The sequence below is a fragment of the Toxotes jaculatrix genome, chromosome 8, assembly GCF_017976425.1.
Source record: "Toxotes jaculatrix isolate fToxJac2 chromosome 8, fToxJac2.pri, whole genome shotgun sequence".
NCBI lineage: Eukaryota > Metazoa > Chordata > Actinopteri > Toxotidae > Toxotes > Toxotes jaculatrix.
This window is the reverse complement of record NC_054401.1, coordinates 9,866,354-9,881,966: the sequence shown is the minus strand read 5'-3', so window position 1 is coordinate 9,881,966 and position 15,613 is coordinate 9,866,354. Positions and strand designations below refer to the sequence as shown.

General features: G+C 38.5%; 3 protein-coding genes across 4 annotated transcripts; 2 read left to right on the top strand and 1 right to left on the bottom strand.

Moving 5' to 3' along the window:
- Nucleotides 1-2,265: 2,265 nt before the first annotated feature.
- On the bottom strand, nucleotides 2,266-3,973 carry emg1 (EMG1 N1-specific pseudouridine methyltransferase). Its single transcript, XM_041044331.1, has 5 exons — nucleotides 3,809-3,973; nucleotides 3,572-3,673; nucleotides 3,026-3,167; nucleotides 2,662-2,867; nucleotides 2,266-2,577 (listed from the first exon to the last, which is right to left on the bottom strand). The coding sequence occupies exons 1-5, from the start codon at nucleotides 3,956-3,958 to the stop codon at nucleotides 2,464-2,466; spliced, it is 714 nt and encodes a 237-aa protein (XP_040900265.1). The 5' UTR covers nucleotides 3,959-3,973; the 3' UTR covers nucleotides 2,266-2,463.
- A 620-nt stretch (nucleotides 3,974-4,593) lies between these two features.
- Nucleotides 4,594-11,022, top strand: nop2 (NOP2 nucleolar protein homolog (yeast)). 2 transcript variants are annotated; one of them, XM_041044181.1, is made up of 16 exons: nucleotides 4,594-4,692; nucleotides 5,688-5,818; nucleotides 5,944-5,986; nucleotides 6,066-6,130; nucleotides 6,589-6,932; nucleotides 7,152-7,368; nucleotides 7,486-7,685; nucleotides 7,832-7,921; nucleotides 8,374-8,461; nucleotides 8,567-8,707; nucleotides 9,232-9,371; nucleotides 9,452-9,541; nucleotides 9,641-9,763; nucleotides 9,855-9,952; nucleotides 10,049-10,185; nucleotides 10,277-11,022. In XM_041044181.1, the coding sequence occupies exons 2-16, from the start codon at nucleotides 5,713-5,715 to the stop codon at nucleotides 10,711-10,713; spliced, it is 2,319 nt and encodes a 772-aa protein (XP_040900115.1). In that variant the 5' UTR covers nucleotides 4,594-4,692; nucleotides 5,688-5,712; the 3' UTR covers nucleotides 10,714-11,022. The 2 variants fall into 2 exon arrangements, with proteins under 2 accessions (XP_040900115.1, XP_040900116.1); XM_041044182.1 differs by having other exon boundaries at nucleotides 4,615-4,709; nucleotides 5,706-5,818.
- Nucleotides 11,023-11,575: 553 nt separating this feature from the next.
- Nucleotides 11,576-15,553, top strand: ing4 (inhibitor of growth family, member 4). Its single transcript, XM_041044327.1, has 8 exons — nucleotides 11,576-11,694; nucleotides 12,169-12,240; nucleotides 12,788-12,954; nucleotides 13,107-13,221; nucleotides 13,338-13,449; nucleotides 13,551-13,695; nucleotides 14,616-14,677; nucleotides 14,819-15,553. Exons 1-8 carry the CDS (start codon nucleotides 11,658-11,660, stop codon nucleotides 14,856-14,858), a joined length of 750 nt encoding a protein of 249 aa, XP_040900261.1. The 5' UTR covers nucleotides 11,576-11,657; the 3' UTR covers nucleotides 14,859-15,553.
- The last annotated feature ends 60 nt before the right edge of the window (nucleotides 15,554-15,613 follow it).

The following is a 15,613-nucleotide window of genomic DNA, read 5'->3' as shown; positions in this document are numbered from 1 at the left end:
AACGGATCAATACACTTATTGAAGCTAACCGTAGCTAGCTAGTCAAAGCTATATTCAACACCTTTTCTTGTGGTTTCTGGCAGACTCGTTCGTCTTTTTGTCAATATCTTAACTTGCTCCGACAACATTTATTCAAACTTGGAGGAGAGACCAACACAAAACTGCGGATTTCTGGTCCTCAGCGTCCACAACTCATGTGGGATCACCTTGTAGGAAGAAGCAGACGATGAGAGATATTAGACTGATGCACTGATGTTTGACGAAGAAAAATATTTACTTTGAATGTATGAGATCCAATCTCGGTGTTATTTAATTCGGTGAGATTTTTTTTTTGCAAACTTTGATTTCCTATTAAATTGTTAAATTAAAAATTTTTTTTTCTTCCTAAAAAATGATTAAAGAAAATAATTATCAAAATGCTAAAGCCATATATATTTATATATTGAAAGTTTGCAGGCCTAAAAGTAGACTTAGATTTAAATATTTTGCGAGGAAAAAAATACTGGAATCAGCTTAGAACTTATCTACTGTGTGTTTTTATTTGTAGAATGTAAACTCCCTCATGTGGTTAAAACCCCTCAGATTCACCATAAAGTAAATAAATAAGCAGAAAAAATAAACACAGAGGATACACTCTCATGTATTATCAATTATGTATTAGACTGTAATGAAGATTACATTTATCCCATCACTGAAATCATGATTTGATTGAAGATCTTGGAACAAGATACAAATTCTGTACTTTCAGTTATCCTCTATTTATTTTAGTTCATTCATTATTTTTGACATGTCACACAACCTTTTCTCATCTTCATTGACTTTTCAGAGACTCCCGTTCGCCTTTTCAAGCATCAGATTCAAACTGAGGCTGACAGTGCACCCAAGGCAAACACTGAACAAACGAAGCAAGCCTCACATCAGGTCTCCCAGCTCATCCTCAGTGTGGTTTCCCAGTGCAAACACAGAGGTGGCATCTCGATGGCAGAGCTCAAGCAGACGTTGGCTGCTGGAGGCTACAATGTCACCAAAAACAACAGGAGGGTGAATTTGGTGACAAGAAGGCTGGTTCATAATGAGACAGTTGTACGAACTACGAGACGTTCATCGTTCAGGCTGAACAGCAAGGTAAAGAGCTTTTGCCTGTTTAATTTGGTAACTTGTGTATACATTTGGTGTTGGTTTAAAGGGAAATACAGGTCTGAATGACAAAGAATAAGGCAGAAAATTGCTGCTGCAATGCTCTGTACCTGTTATACATACAGTACATCGAGATGTGGCCAAAACTGGAACATACTAAGAGCAGCAGCAGTTTTCTTCCTCACGTGATGCAGTGTTGACTTGACCTCAAAATGTCAATGTACAAGATAAGAAACAACAGGTTTCTTTTGTCAAAAATAATTTAAAATTATTTGTCATTTCTAATACTTTATTTACTACAAAAATCAAAAAAGGCTGACACAACGTATGTAAGGACAAGCACTGTGAAACCCCCCAAACCAAAGGGAGATCTGAAGCAGAGAAAAACAGTCAGAAATTCCTCCAAAGGAGCAGAAAAGTCACAGAGACGAGCCATAGAGACTCCGAAACCAAGAAGCAAATCGCACAAACCAAAAGGCAAGGTGAACAGACGAACAGCCAAATCCCGCAAACCAAGAAGAAATGTACGTAAACCAGCAAGGGGAACACAAAAACGAACAGGCAAAACTCACAAATCAGCGAGCAGATCGCACAAATCAAGAACGAGGTCACCTAAAACAAAAAGAAAAGTAGCAAAGCCAGCAGGGAAGAAACGCAGATCCTCAACAAACCAAGCCACACGGGTTGGAAAGGCACGAAGGAAGACTCAAAGGAGCCGGAAACGTCAACCAAAGCGAAACCAACATCCGTATAAATCGTCCCCAAAAAGACAACCACCAAGATGGAGGCTTCCTAAAACAAGATCAACATTAAGAACACGTCGACGTCAGATTGCCAGAAGGGCTTACTGCTATTAGGGAGCGTAATTTATCGTGAGGAATAATAAACCAAAACCATTTGAGCAAACTGAAATTGTATATTTTCTTTTTATACATCAGGTGGGCCGAAAATGTGTTTTCAAATGATAGTATTTTTTTTCTTCCATTTTACACCTACGTTAGGTGCAGTTAATCTCTCTGTAACGTTTTTTTTTCTTCATTCATTTATTGAGATCCATAGCTCAAGGAATTGGTTGCTACAATCTGTAATGGTACAAAAACAGCCATGACTCAACATGGAAAGGGAAGATTGGGTACAAAAATTTAATGTATATTCCACATGGTGGCCAAACAGCATCATACTCGTATACACACAACCGGATACATATCTGTGGCTTCACTGGTGAAACAGACATTTGGTGCAATGTTTCTGTTATATCCATTCTTAGTCCACTGAAAAAAATGTCCATGTAGTCTATTGTCTGATCAGTAGTCCATGAACTGTGGGTCACAGGACGCCCCACACCTCCTCGAAGGCTGAGCACATCTTGGCACAGGTCAGTGCCGCAGATAGCGGGTAGTTACTGATGGACACAGTCTTCTCTGTGTAGTCCACATTCACCTAATAAAGACAGAGAGAGATGAGTAACACAGATATTTGAAGCTTAAAGTCATGAATCAGCCACGATGAAGAGCCATTTCTCACCGCTCCGTGTGCAAATGCTCCAATCACCACTGCAGCTGGTCCCTCAGGCACCAGAGACCGTGGGCAGACGGCCTCTCCAGCAGAGAAGGAGGTGGTGATGCGAGGGCAGCCGGGAGGCAGGTGGTCGGACACTGGGTTTTTAATCATCCTCAGAAGCTTCTGTGGACCGTCAGCAGCTCTGACACTCAGCTTGTGCAGTAGCTGAACTAATATGGAAGAAGACGAAAGAGAAAGATTAGAAAGAGCTGAGGAGGGAAGGCAGAAGAGAAGCTATGATCCAGACGTGTAAGACTGCTCCCTACCTGCAAAACTTATCTGTGATTTATACACAAAAAACACACACACAACTGAGGTGTTGATTTACCCATGAGGCCACAGAAGCGGGGGAAGGTTCTTGGGATGCGGGTCTGTGGGTTGATCTCTATTAAGGCATTTTTCTCTGTGTGGATGTAAACCTGCAGCAAACCTGCCCTGTTCAGTGGACTGTCCATCAACATGAGCAGACACTGGTGAAAGAGAACAAGATATTCAAGACATACAGTGTTTATACAGTGTGATGAACAAAACCTTCTGTACCATCTGTACATTCACTGACCATATCTACCGGCTGATGTGTGTGTGTGTATGTTTTAACGTAAACACCTAAGATAAACAAATATTTTGTGATGTGAATCCCTTAAATTGGGTCGTTAAAGGATTTTTCAGTTGAAAACCTGCCAGTGCTCTCTGGTGGACAAACTCTGAAATGAAGACACACTAAATTACCTCAGAAGTCTCAAACTAAGTTATGCTGATATACTGCACGGGTTCTGCTTTTAAAGTTTAATTATAAAGGTTACGGCTATCATCAGGATACTGGCAGCTATCACATAAGAGATGTAGCTGGAGGTTTTCTGAAATGAGTGATTACCTGATGTGTGATATCTGGTCTTATGTGTCCTGGATCTCTTCCGCTTTTGACGATCATATTTTTGTGCTGGTCACAGTTTAACAGCTCAAATGTTTTTCCGACCTGCAACAAACCAAACATATTTCGACTGTCTATAAATTCACTTGTTGTAAACCAGTTTAAAGGTATGATAACGGATGTCACTTCCACTCGTAGCAGGCATCACAACAACACAGTAACACAGCCCTGACGCTTTACCTTCACGGTTTCTAACGATGCTCCCTCCAGAATAACAACCAGTCTCCGCTCTGCCATTCGGTCGTGCAGGCTGCGGATGTGTTTGGCTGGTTTGGGCTCATATTCGTCCAAATGTTCAAGACCACGCTTCTTCCCATTAAGTGCCGCCATGATGCCTTCTGGGGGACTGTCGCGGATGGAGTACGTCAGGGCAGACGGGCGCGTTCACGAGCGAGTGTCTATAGAATCTGAGGCACGAGCATAGACTGTATATAAATATAAAACATGAATGTAATTCATGTACAGTCCATGGGCTTGAGAAATATATTTAAAATCTTACCAAACATGCACCTCACCACTGTTTTGTTTAACATTTTGCTGAACACATTTTAGTTTCAAACATTACACACAACTTAAATGTTATATTTTGTGTGCAACAATCTCAAGATTAGTTTTTATTGTAAATGCAATGATTAAAATGTGTTTTTTCTAAAAAAATCATCTCATGCATTTTCGATTTGCTTTCAAGATTTTATATATTTTCTAAATTCTAAAATTCCATCCAAGCAAACTCAGTCTGCCTTTACTTTATGTAATTACATTTAGTTACTTAATTTTTTATTTTTAGTGTCATTTGTATTTTGTGGACAAGGATGAAATAGAAATTTATTTCTTTAATTTATTATAAAATCTTTTGGGGAAAACAAGCGAGTCACTAACTACTAACTACTGTGTTTCTGTTGAATGGCGTTTGTGCGTGTGCACGTATCTGTGTCGCTACCATCATGCCGTCATCTACGTGCGCCGGATACTGCTCTACAACGTGTTGAAGAAAATTTCACGTGTGAACATTTTTATCTCCCACCGACAGTCAGACGTTGGAACAAAAAGTGACAGATAAATCGGTGAGTATGTGATGAAGATTCGTTGCTGAGTTTCACGCAGACGGTAAAGACTCGGTTCGTCAGTGTTTAATAACCGAGATCTTAGCTTTTACTTGCAAACACTGCGTGCGGAGTTTAGTCAACTACTACGCGGTGTGTACATGGTCATTATTTTTGTAACGTTAGTCTGTCTCAGAAAGTTCAGTAACAGTCGTGCTATAATTTAACATTTGGGAAATTGTGCCTCAAGCAATAAATGGCCTCAGACGAGTGGGGAATACAAGTAACGAGTGCGTTGCTCAGGAATATGTGAGTGTTTTCTCTAAGAAACATTCGGCACCTGTCGGAGATAACGTGGTCAGTCAAAGTTATTCTGCAGACTTGTTTTCAGCACAGCCCTTTCTGCTTCTTTCTCTACTTAACATTTTATTTTTTATTTTGACATTTCTGTTGAGTGCCTCGGAGTCTTAAACCAAAGACCTCAATCTGTGTATTCAAGATCTTCTCACATTCTAATGGGGCTCTAAACTAAACAGTTCTAGTTTTGCTGATATTAGTGTAAGATTTACTTAAGTCTTAAATAGTGTTTTGTCTGCTGAATGTGGCTAATAGGATTTATTAAGATACAGGTGTTTTCCAATCAAATTAAATTACAGATATTTTTAAAAATTTACCTAAATCTCACATTCCCAAATTTTTCCCTTAAATTGCCCAATATTTACTAAAATATACTAATAAACTTACTTACTGAGATAGTTTGTCATCTAACCACTTGTGGTGACTGGTCAGATTTCTCTTAATCTGTTAATAATTAAAGGGCCCCAAGGGTATTTTGCAATTCCTTTAAGTTAATCAAAACACACTGCAACTTAAAAGTTATGCACATCTAGCGGTTCACCCAGTCTTCTCTGCTATGAAGTTCTGCAGCTGTTTGAGTCCTATCACAACAGCACATGGTGGAAAGAGGGTACAAGCTATGGCCTCTTCTCTTACACACTGACGTTGTTTATGCACAGGCGGTGAACAGGTCTTGTCTTGGTCATGGGTCGGAAGTTGGATCCCACCAACAAGGTGAAGAGAGGGCCGGGGAAAAAAGCCAGGAAACAACAGGGAGCAGAGACCGAGTTGGCCAAGTTTATAACTGATGGTGACTATGGTGTTCTTTCTCTCTGTCTGCTCTCCTAAAACACATATATTCCCTGTGGAAATTTGGACCATAAAACATCATCCAGGCTTGTTCACCAAAATGTTTTATTTTTTTCCTGTTTGCAGAGGAAACTGGATCAAAACGTCTGTCAAGTAGAGCTAGGAAAAGGTAAGAGATTGACTGATTGCATAACATAAAATAACATTATTCAGTTTACAAGTTGCTCATTCATATTTTCATTTTTCAGAGCTGCAAAGAGAGTCCAGAATTTGAAAAAGCCTAAAGATGTTGCTGAGGAACAGCCCAAGAAAGGTAATCCCATCATTGTCAGTTAATGTGATTGTGTCTGTATACTTTCTAAAGATTGGCTTCATTACACACAGGACTTTCTGCTTCCATAGTATTAATTAACTGTTGTCCTGGATAATAAAGGTATAACAAATGAGAAGACATGACATGGATGCGATAGCACATTTCATTCTGTGGATGTCAGGGCATCAACATTAAACAGAAATTAATCTAATGCAGCTCTGATATGAGGAGTTCCAAACATGGACATATGGGCATTATGAAATAGCAGTGCAACAACTATTTTGACAAAAACAAATTAAGACTTCATGTTCACTGTGATGGATTATCAAGCTTCAGAAGTTTCACATCTGTGGATGGTGGTTCAAAAAGAGCCTTTTCTAAAGGAACAAAAAATGATAAAATGAGAAAAAATTAGAATAGATATTTAATGTATTTTTTTTTTGTTTCTCTTTCTTAAGGATTCACTGATGAGAACAGTAAATGGTTGAAACCAGCAAAGAGGAAGCGCAAAATTGATGAACCTGAAAGTGAGGATGACAGTGATGATCACTGGGAGGAAGAGGAGGAGGAGGAGGAAGAGCAGCAGCAGCAGAAGAAAAAAGGAGGAAAAGACCAAGGAAAGAAGGGTACAAAGTCAGCAGTGAAACAGCTAGAGGAAGAGGAGGATGACGATAACGGTGAAGACGTTGACGACGATGATGATGATGATGACGACGATGACGAGGAAATGGTTGACGACTACGGCACGCTTGATGATGGTAGTGGAGATGAAGCAGCAGAAGAAGAAAGTGATGGAGAGGAGGTATGTGAAACTGCCACTTTGAAATTTGACCAAATTGTGATTGTGAACAGTTGAAATGTCATTATTGATAAAAATGCAAATTTGCAGATACAGTGTTAAAACAGTGCGACTGGCTGCTACAACACAATCAGGCGCTGTATCTTACAAAATGTAAGGGTTGATAATGTGATAAATACATAATTATTATGATTTAGTGACTACTTTTTGTTTCACATTTAGCTCCTTCCTATTGAGCGTGCAGCCAAGAAAGAGAAAAAACTGAAAGAAACCATGGCTCTAGACGAAGATGATGATGACGATGACGATGAAGATGAAGATGATGATGAAGAGGAAGAGAAATCAGATGATGACATGGATGAGGAAGACACGGTACAAACCAACATAGATGAAATGGATAAATTTAGGCTACCCGGGGCAGAGGAGAGTGAGAAAGAAAGTGAGTGATTTACAGTTATATCCAATAAGATTCCCCTCTTATTGGCACGTGTCACAGCAGATTTACTCTAACTGTTCTTCAAACAATCAAAGCTTTTTCCTTATCTGCATTTTTAAGGTGTCCTGCCTCTTGACCTGAAGACGATTCATCAAAGAATAAAGGACAACATCGATGTCCTTTGTAATTTCTCAACAAAAAGGGAGGAGGGGAAAGAGAGAGCAGAGTACATCTCTCTGCTGAAGAAAGATCTCTGCACCTATTACAGCTACAACAACTTCCTCATTGAGAAGTTATTAGACCTTTTCCCTCTCTCAGAGGTGTGTGTTCTTCTGTGGTACAGAAGAAAGCAGCAATTCTACTTATCATGATTGCAGCTGTTTGACGTACACAGTTATACAAGTTTGACAGTATTTTTACTGGATGAAGAACAGCCTCATTAATCTTTTTTTTTTCTTGTGGACAGCTGGTTGATTTCCTTGAGGCCAATGAGATTCAGAGACCTGTCACTATTCGGACCAACACGCTGAAAACGAGGAGGCGGGACCTTGCACAGGTAACTGCTTGAGTTGGGAGATAATGATTGAATTGCCGTTTCCACTGTTTTCACACTCCACAAAATATGTTTTGTAGGTCAACTCACTAAAAAGCACAAATGTAGCAATAGCATTGCTGTTCCACAGGATTTAATGAAACTATTTGTCCAAGGGAATAACATTAAAGAATGGGTTTGACAAATGCAGTCGCAGAACAAAAATTATGCTGAGTGTAGATTTTCAGAAAATTAAATGTGGAAATTTTACTTCAGACCTATGAAGATTTGAACTAGGCACATAAAGTGAAAAATAGAATCTTTTTTTTAATAGTTTGGCTTTAGTTTTAATTATGATATTCAGAAATAGTCAGTGAACGCCTGGAGCAACTCCTCATCAAATTACTACTATTGTGAGATGCTGCCTTGAAGTGCTCACATGTTGAACATGCTGGTCTATGTTTTTCCTTATTAAGGCCCTGATCAACAGAGGAGTGAACCTTGATCCATTGGGCAAGTGGTCTAAAGTGGGTTTGGTGATCTATGACTCTTCAGTACCTATTGGTAAGTTTCAGTACATCAATGTCAAGGATCTTTATTGGAGAATATCTGAGACCGACTGTAGCCTCACAAGCTCTAACTGTAATCCTTGATGTATGCTTAAAACAGGCGCAACGCCAGAGTACCTGGCTGGTCAGTACATGCTGCAAGGAGCCTCCAGTTTTCTGCCTGTCATGGCACTTTCTCCACAGGAGGGAGAGTTGGTGTTGGACATGAGCTCAGCTCCAGGCGGCAAAACCACCTATATTGGTAAGATGTGCTGCAGTTATACTTTATGTACTTGACAGTTACAGTAATCTTAAGAGGCGTTTTCAGACCGTGTAATGTATAGTAGGGCTGTTTTTTTCATCATCCATCATTAATCTGCTTATCATTTTCTTGATTAATGGAGACATTGTTTTATCTATAAATTATCAGGAAATTGGGAAAAAAAACATCTAACATAATTGACTAGAGCCTAGCATGACATATTTATATTCTTTGTTATATCCAGCCAACAGTCCAAAAACCAAATATATTCAGTATAAAAAAGAAAAGCATTACATTATTACAAATGAGAAGCTTAAATCGGCAGACTTTTGCCTTAAAGATGACTGAGACGACTTATTGAATATCAAAATAGTTGCAGATTAATTTTGTGTGGATTCATTAATTGATTAACTGACTGATCATTTCAGTGTAATGTAGACCAGGGCAAATGAAGGCAAATACAAACTTTTCTCAAATGCGAAGTAAATCTCCTTAAATGATATATGTGAATGTTCTACCTTTAGCTCAGCTGATGAGGAATACAGGGGTGATCGTGGCTAACGATGCTAACGCTGAAAGATTGAAGAGTGTGGTGGGAAACATCCACCGTCTGGGCGTCACCAACACCGTGGTCTGCAACTACGATGGCAGGCAGTTCCCAAAGGTAACACTCATACATCTGTAGAAAAAAGATTATCTCTATGTTCTACATTTACTCTAGAGTTTTATAATGTTTGTCTACAGGTAATGGGTGGGTTTGACAGAGTACTGCTTGATGCTCCGTGCTCAGGCACAGGGGTCATCTCTAAAGATCCAGCTGTGAAGACCAGCAAGGTAAACAACCATTCACCATTAATGTATGCACCCATGTAGATTCATATTAATTTTAATGTATTAATAATTTGTTCCTGTGATGCTCCTGCTTCCTGATAGGATGAGGCAGACATCCTGCGCTCCGCTCACCTGCAGAAAGAGCTGATTCTGTCTGCCATAGACTCTGTCAATGCTGAGTCTCCCTCAGGAGGATATCTGGTCTACTGCACATGTTCGATAATGGTATGTGTAAATGCAAAATTAGTTTTGTGCCATGTGTACTACATTGAAATGTTGAGACAGGCTTCGGTAGTGTTCAAATATATTCCATTAGGTGGAGGAGAATGAATGGGTGGTGGACTACGCTTTAAAGAAAAGGAACGTCAAATTAGTTCCCACAGGACTTGACTTTGGAAAGGAAGGCTTCACTAGGTAAATAAGATAACCAATGTGTATTTTCACCAGGTATGTCATTGAAAGGCAAATACTTTGATTTTCAACACTACATTTATTTTTCATTTCTTTTAGGTTCAAAGAACGCAGATTCCATCCTTCTCTTCGACTGTCTCGGCGATTTTACCCTCATTCCCACAACATGGACGGGTTTTTTGTGGCCAAACTGAAGAAGTTCTCCAATGTAATTCCAACTGTGCCAGCAGGGAAAGGTAACACATTTTTATGACTACTGGACAGCTTTCTTCATGATAGTTACCATGTTTATCGTGAACTAACCTTCCGTGTCTGTTACTAATACAGAAGAAGAGAATTCAGAGGCTCCTGATGTGACAGTAGTTACAGAAGCTCCTCAGGAGAAACCATCCAAAAGCAACAAGACCAACAAGACTGTCACCGGTACGGCAGGCGGCTCAAAGAAAAAAGCCCAAGCCAATGGAACAGCTGCCAAGGAAAAAGCAAACACCAAGTCAAAAGGCAAAAAAGACTTATCCACTGGACCAAAAAAGGCAAAGGTCGCCAAGATGGATGGAGAGACTGTGAAAGTGTCAGAGGCCAAGAAGCCTGCAGTGAAGACAACTGAGGAGACTAAAGCATCAAAAGCTGACAAAAAGGAAGGGAGCAGATTTGAGAAAAAACAGGCCAAAAAGACAAAATCACCCATGAAGGCAAAGAATAGAATGGGAAAGAATAAATTCAAAAAGCTGAAGAATATGTTGAAAAAACAAGAAGGAAAATGACATTGGAAACAGTGGGTGAACATGTGCTAGATAATGTAAGAGCTTTTTAGAGCTTGGTCACAGTCACAGATCCATTTCCCTTCAGTTCAAGTCAGTATGCTCTACTGTCCTTTCAGAGCAGCGATACTGTATTTGTCATATATGATTGTAACACAGTGTTGTACAGATGGATTGGACTGGTCAGTTATTCTCATTTAAGTTTAGTCCTCCTTTTATTTGTATTGCAGAATATTCATTGTGTTTGTTGATTTAATTTCAGGGTGGGACAGCTTTCAGAAATCTGTGATACATAATAAATCTTTTAAGATATTTTTCTCATGGCTTGTTTGATTATTGATTGTTTGATTTATGTACACCTAGATCATTTTGGTGTTTGATGGGTAGAGATAAATGTTACCACCAGCTATGGAAAACACTTAGCAACTAATAACTTTCTCTTGACCACATCTAATTACATTCTAAAAACACCCACAAATGTATTTTGACTAGCTGACAGTTTTATTTTGATTAGTCATAACTATAGTTTCAGATATTCACCATTGAAATTTGACAAGTAACACTGAAACCAGCCTCTTTAATTCAATTGATAACTAGTGACAACTACAGTAAACTTTCAGATATTCAGAATTGAACTCTATCTCCATATAACTCAATGGTTCATTAACATTAGTCAGAATGTAATTAGATATATGTTGAATTAAAGTTTTGGGTCGCCACAAATGCACTGCAGATATACTGTTAATGTGTTATAAGGGCTCTCCATAGGCCTTATGATATTGATTACATTTATAGTAATTGATATATAATATACTTTAAATATATATCAATAGTTTGGATGGGATTCTATGTTGGGAAATCCTCCACCAGCGTTGTCCAGCGTGTGGAAACAACCAGTCAGATTGGTCCATTTCGGACAGGAAGCTGTGTTGTTTACATTTTCCAAGATGGCGGCGGGGATGTATTTGGAGCATTATTTGGACAGTAAGCTGTTTATCCTGATTTCAGACGGTTGGAAAACACGTCTGCCTACTTAGCTCTTGTACGCGCCGTGTTTCGTTGTGTATTATAGCTCACAGTTAGCCCGCCAGTGGAAAAGAGTGGTGTAACCGTCTCCTAACGGTCGGCGGGTTTAGGCTCTGTCTATTTGCTGGAAAACCGCGTCGCACTGTAGCGAAGAAAGGATGCCGTTTGAGACCTACAGCTCACACGCTGTTATATATGTTACGATTTAGTTTAAATCAACGCCCCGTGCAAAGTTAATTGTCTTAATGCCCGTTGTTATTAACTGCCTTAACCTGCGTATGAAAGCTAATTTAAAAGCTAAGGTTAATGGCAGCCGCATCATGAGTCCACACGTACAATTAAGCTAGCTATACTGTTTCCATTATTGTTTCATGTTGATCTCACTGAAAGTGGGATTAAACCCTTTGTTTTGTTTTCCTTTCACTTTGCCAGGTATAGAAAACCTGCCGTTCGAGTTGCAGAGAAACTTCAATTTGATGAGGGACCTAGATCAACGCACAGAGGGTGAGACAAAGACGTGAAATAAGAGTGGATATCTACTCAAAATCAGAGGTGTTGTGAAAATACAAGTCATATGCACTAGGAAAACAAAAGGAATATAAAAGAAAAAAACGTTTCTGTTGCACAATATTAGGTTTATTTTTGGACTTTTTTCTTACTGGATAATTTGGAACTTCTTTTAGTGAGACAGTTGTTTCTTTGAAGCGCTTACAATTCATGTCTGCAGTGATGCCATAACATGTGATCAGGGGTTATAAGCAGACTGTGCTTCATTTTAGGGGGGTCACAAGCCAAAAACTTTGGGACTTCTACAAGTGCATCATACTCCATAACAGTTTGTAAACATTTGTAAAGAACAGGCTTGAGGTCATAATTAACTTTTGTCTGTTGAGTGTTGAGTAAATTCACAAAATATCTTAACCAGTGCCATAGCTATGTCCTGTATTTCTGAACATGTTTTGTTTATAGGCATAAATAAAATGAAAACCCAAATGATCAATATTACATTTATATGTAGTTTTAGAAGATTTTCTTCTTGTTTCACCTGTAGATCTAAAAGGACAGATAGACTCTCTGGCTAAAGAATACACAGCCAATGCCCGGACTCTTTCCTCTGAGCAAAAGCTGTCCATACTGAGGCAGATTCAGCAGTCATACAGTAAATGCAAGGAGTTTGGAGATGATAAGGTGCAACTGGCCATGCAGACCTATGAAATGGTTGGTATCTTACAAATGAATATAATATTTTATGTACACCTGTAGGTAATATGACTGCAATAACTTGCGCAATATATAGACCTACTGTGCTGAATGTGCACATGGATGATGTATGCACCAGAGTCAGTTCACTGAAGTACTGTTTTCTGCAGGTCGACAAGCACATCAGACGTCTTGACACAGACTTAGCCCGGTTTGAGGCTGACTTGAAGGAAAAGCAGATTGAAAGCACAGACTATGATTCCACCTCCAGTAAGGGAAAGAAAGGTGTGTGTCCATTTTTTTTTTTTTACGTGTCTTTTTATTTTTGTGTTGATGACATGGAAGATTTTTTAAAATCCATACTTAGTTATATATTTACTTAAGTGGTTGTGTCATTCCAGGTGACTCCAGACAGAAGGAAAAGAAGACAGCTAAAACAAGGTCTAAAGTCAAGAGCTCAGATGAAGATGGCAGTCCCAAGAGTGCACAGAAGAAAGTCAAACTCCTTCAACCGTACGTTGTGTATCCTCTTTCCAACTTGTGACAGAGCTGTGTTTTATTTATAACATATTTTTACAACAACAATTTTTAACATATTTTTTGTCCATCATCAGAGGAGAATTCAACAGCCCTTCCTCCAACTTTGGGAATGTGCACCCATCTGATGTGCTGGACATGCCAGTGGACCCCAACGAACCCACCTATTGTCTGTGTCATCAGGTCTCTTATGGCGAGATGATCGGCTGTGACAACACTGATGTGAGTTTCTTTATATGCACTCCCTTTCTGCCTCAATCAGGGGTCATGTGCAAATGACTTTGGGATTGTAATTTTCTGCATGTAACAGGTATTTGGATGGAGCTTAATATTGTGAAGAATTTGATTTGAGAATTTAAAAGTAGGTGTGAAACAGACTACAAAAAGATGCTAACATCGGTCTTTATTTTTGTGGCCCTACATCAGTTGCACAATTTTTCAGTCAAGACAATAATTAGAGACAATTGTAATAATTATAGTGATAACACATTTACATTTGTATTTGTTAAAACCACAGTCTGTTTATGGATTTTTATTTAGGTTTGTATCTTGTTTTTCCCACATGTTGGTCAGTGGCATTGCTTTAAAGTCTCTAGTCATATTTATATGTTTAAAGAAGAAGAAAGAATGGAATTTTGAGATGAATGTATGCTGAAATGCCCTTTTATGACATTTTGACAGATTTAAGAACACAGACAAACAAGGAAAATGCATTTCTTAGTTTCATGGGACCTTTAATGTAACAGACTGTTGAAACAAATTCTGATTTTATTTATGTGTGCTTACTTAAATAACATTAACATTAAATGCCATTCACATAACACAAAGGTCATAACAATATACTTTTGATGGTACAGTCTTGATACTGAGAGGAGTAAATAAGGTTAATTCTAAAAAAAATTGAAATTGTAATGTAATGTTATAAATCAGTAGTCTCTTATTATATGTACAAAAGAAGTGGATAAGGTCACAGATGACAGAGCCAGAAATATCAAACTACACTTACTACATGCGATGTTTCTCCTTGAAAAGATTGGTTTTGTTTTTGATCATGTGTTTTGAATAACGTTGCTTTGTCTGTACTGAGTGTTCCATTTGCAGGACACTTAACAGTATGTTGTCGGTTCTTGTCTTTTCTCCAGTGCTCCATTGAGTGGTTCCATTTTGCATGCGTGGGCCTGACAACCAAACCAAGGGGAAAATGGTAAGAAACTGAAGTGAAACTGAAACGGAGGCTGTAATATATGATCCCTTTTTCATTGTGTGCAGTAAAAGTGTGAGTTGCTACTCATTGAAGCCAATCACCTAACTACTTCTGTGTCATTTTGTTATTAATGCAATGCAGGTATTGTCCACGGTGCTCCCAAGACAGAAAGAGAAAATAGAAACTCCTGGTTGTCCTGAAAGAAAATGTGGACACTGATCAGATGGAAAATGAGAAGAATATTTCTTCATTAGTTTCTAGAACTTTTTGTTTCTCATCTTCCTTATCATTTGGTGCTTTTTTCTTTGGTTTACGTAATTTGCCTTGGTCTGATGCAATGTGTGTGAAGGAGCCAAGTGGTTACAATTATATTTAAATATTGATTTTTTTTGTAACGGTTAACAATAATTTTGATTTTAGTTAAGTTACTTTTGGTGCTCTTATTGTGACTTTTTTTACATTTTGTTTTTACGAGTGGATAATGAACACTACAACTGCCCCTAATGATAAGTTCACGTTCCAATGATATTCTAGACTGTATTCACATGTATGACTACAAAATTTAAGTATTTTCTCTGAAAATAGTTTGGCCATGGATATTTTTTGCTTTGTTTTAAGGTTAGTTTCTTGTGCTTAGCCTTGGAACACTAGTTTTATTTTTTAAGTGTGACAAGAGGGCAAAAAAAATGAAGACAAATGCTGCATCCTGACAGTATTAGTCATCTGTGGAAGTGAGTTAGACCATTTCATTTTAACATTTGATTGAGTGCTGTAAAGAAAGTAACACATTTTGTGAAAAGTATTGTCATTTCTGTAGCTGAAACATTGGTACAGGGGAGAGGGAGTGATTGTGTTGTCAATCATTTGAATACAGCTACTACCTCAAAAAAAAACCTCCTTGTGTCTTCTTTTGTGTCTGTGTGCATATTGTATTTA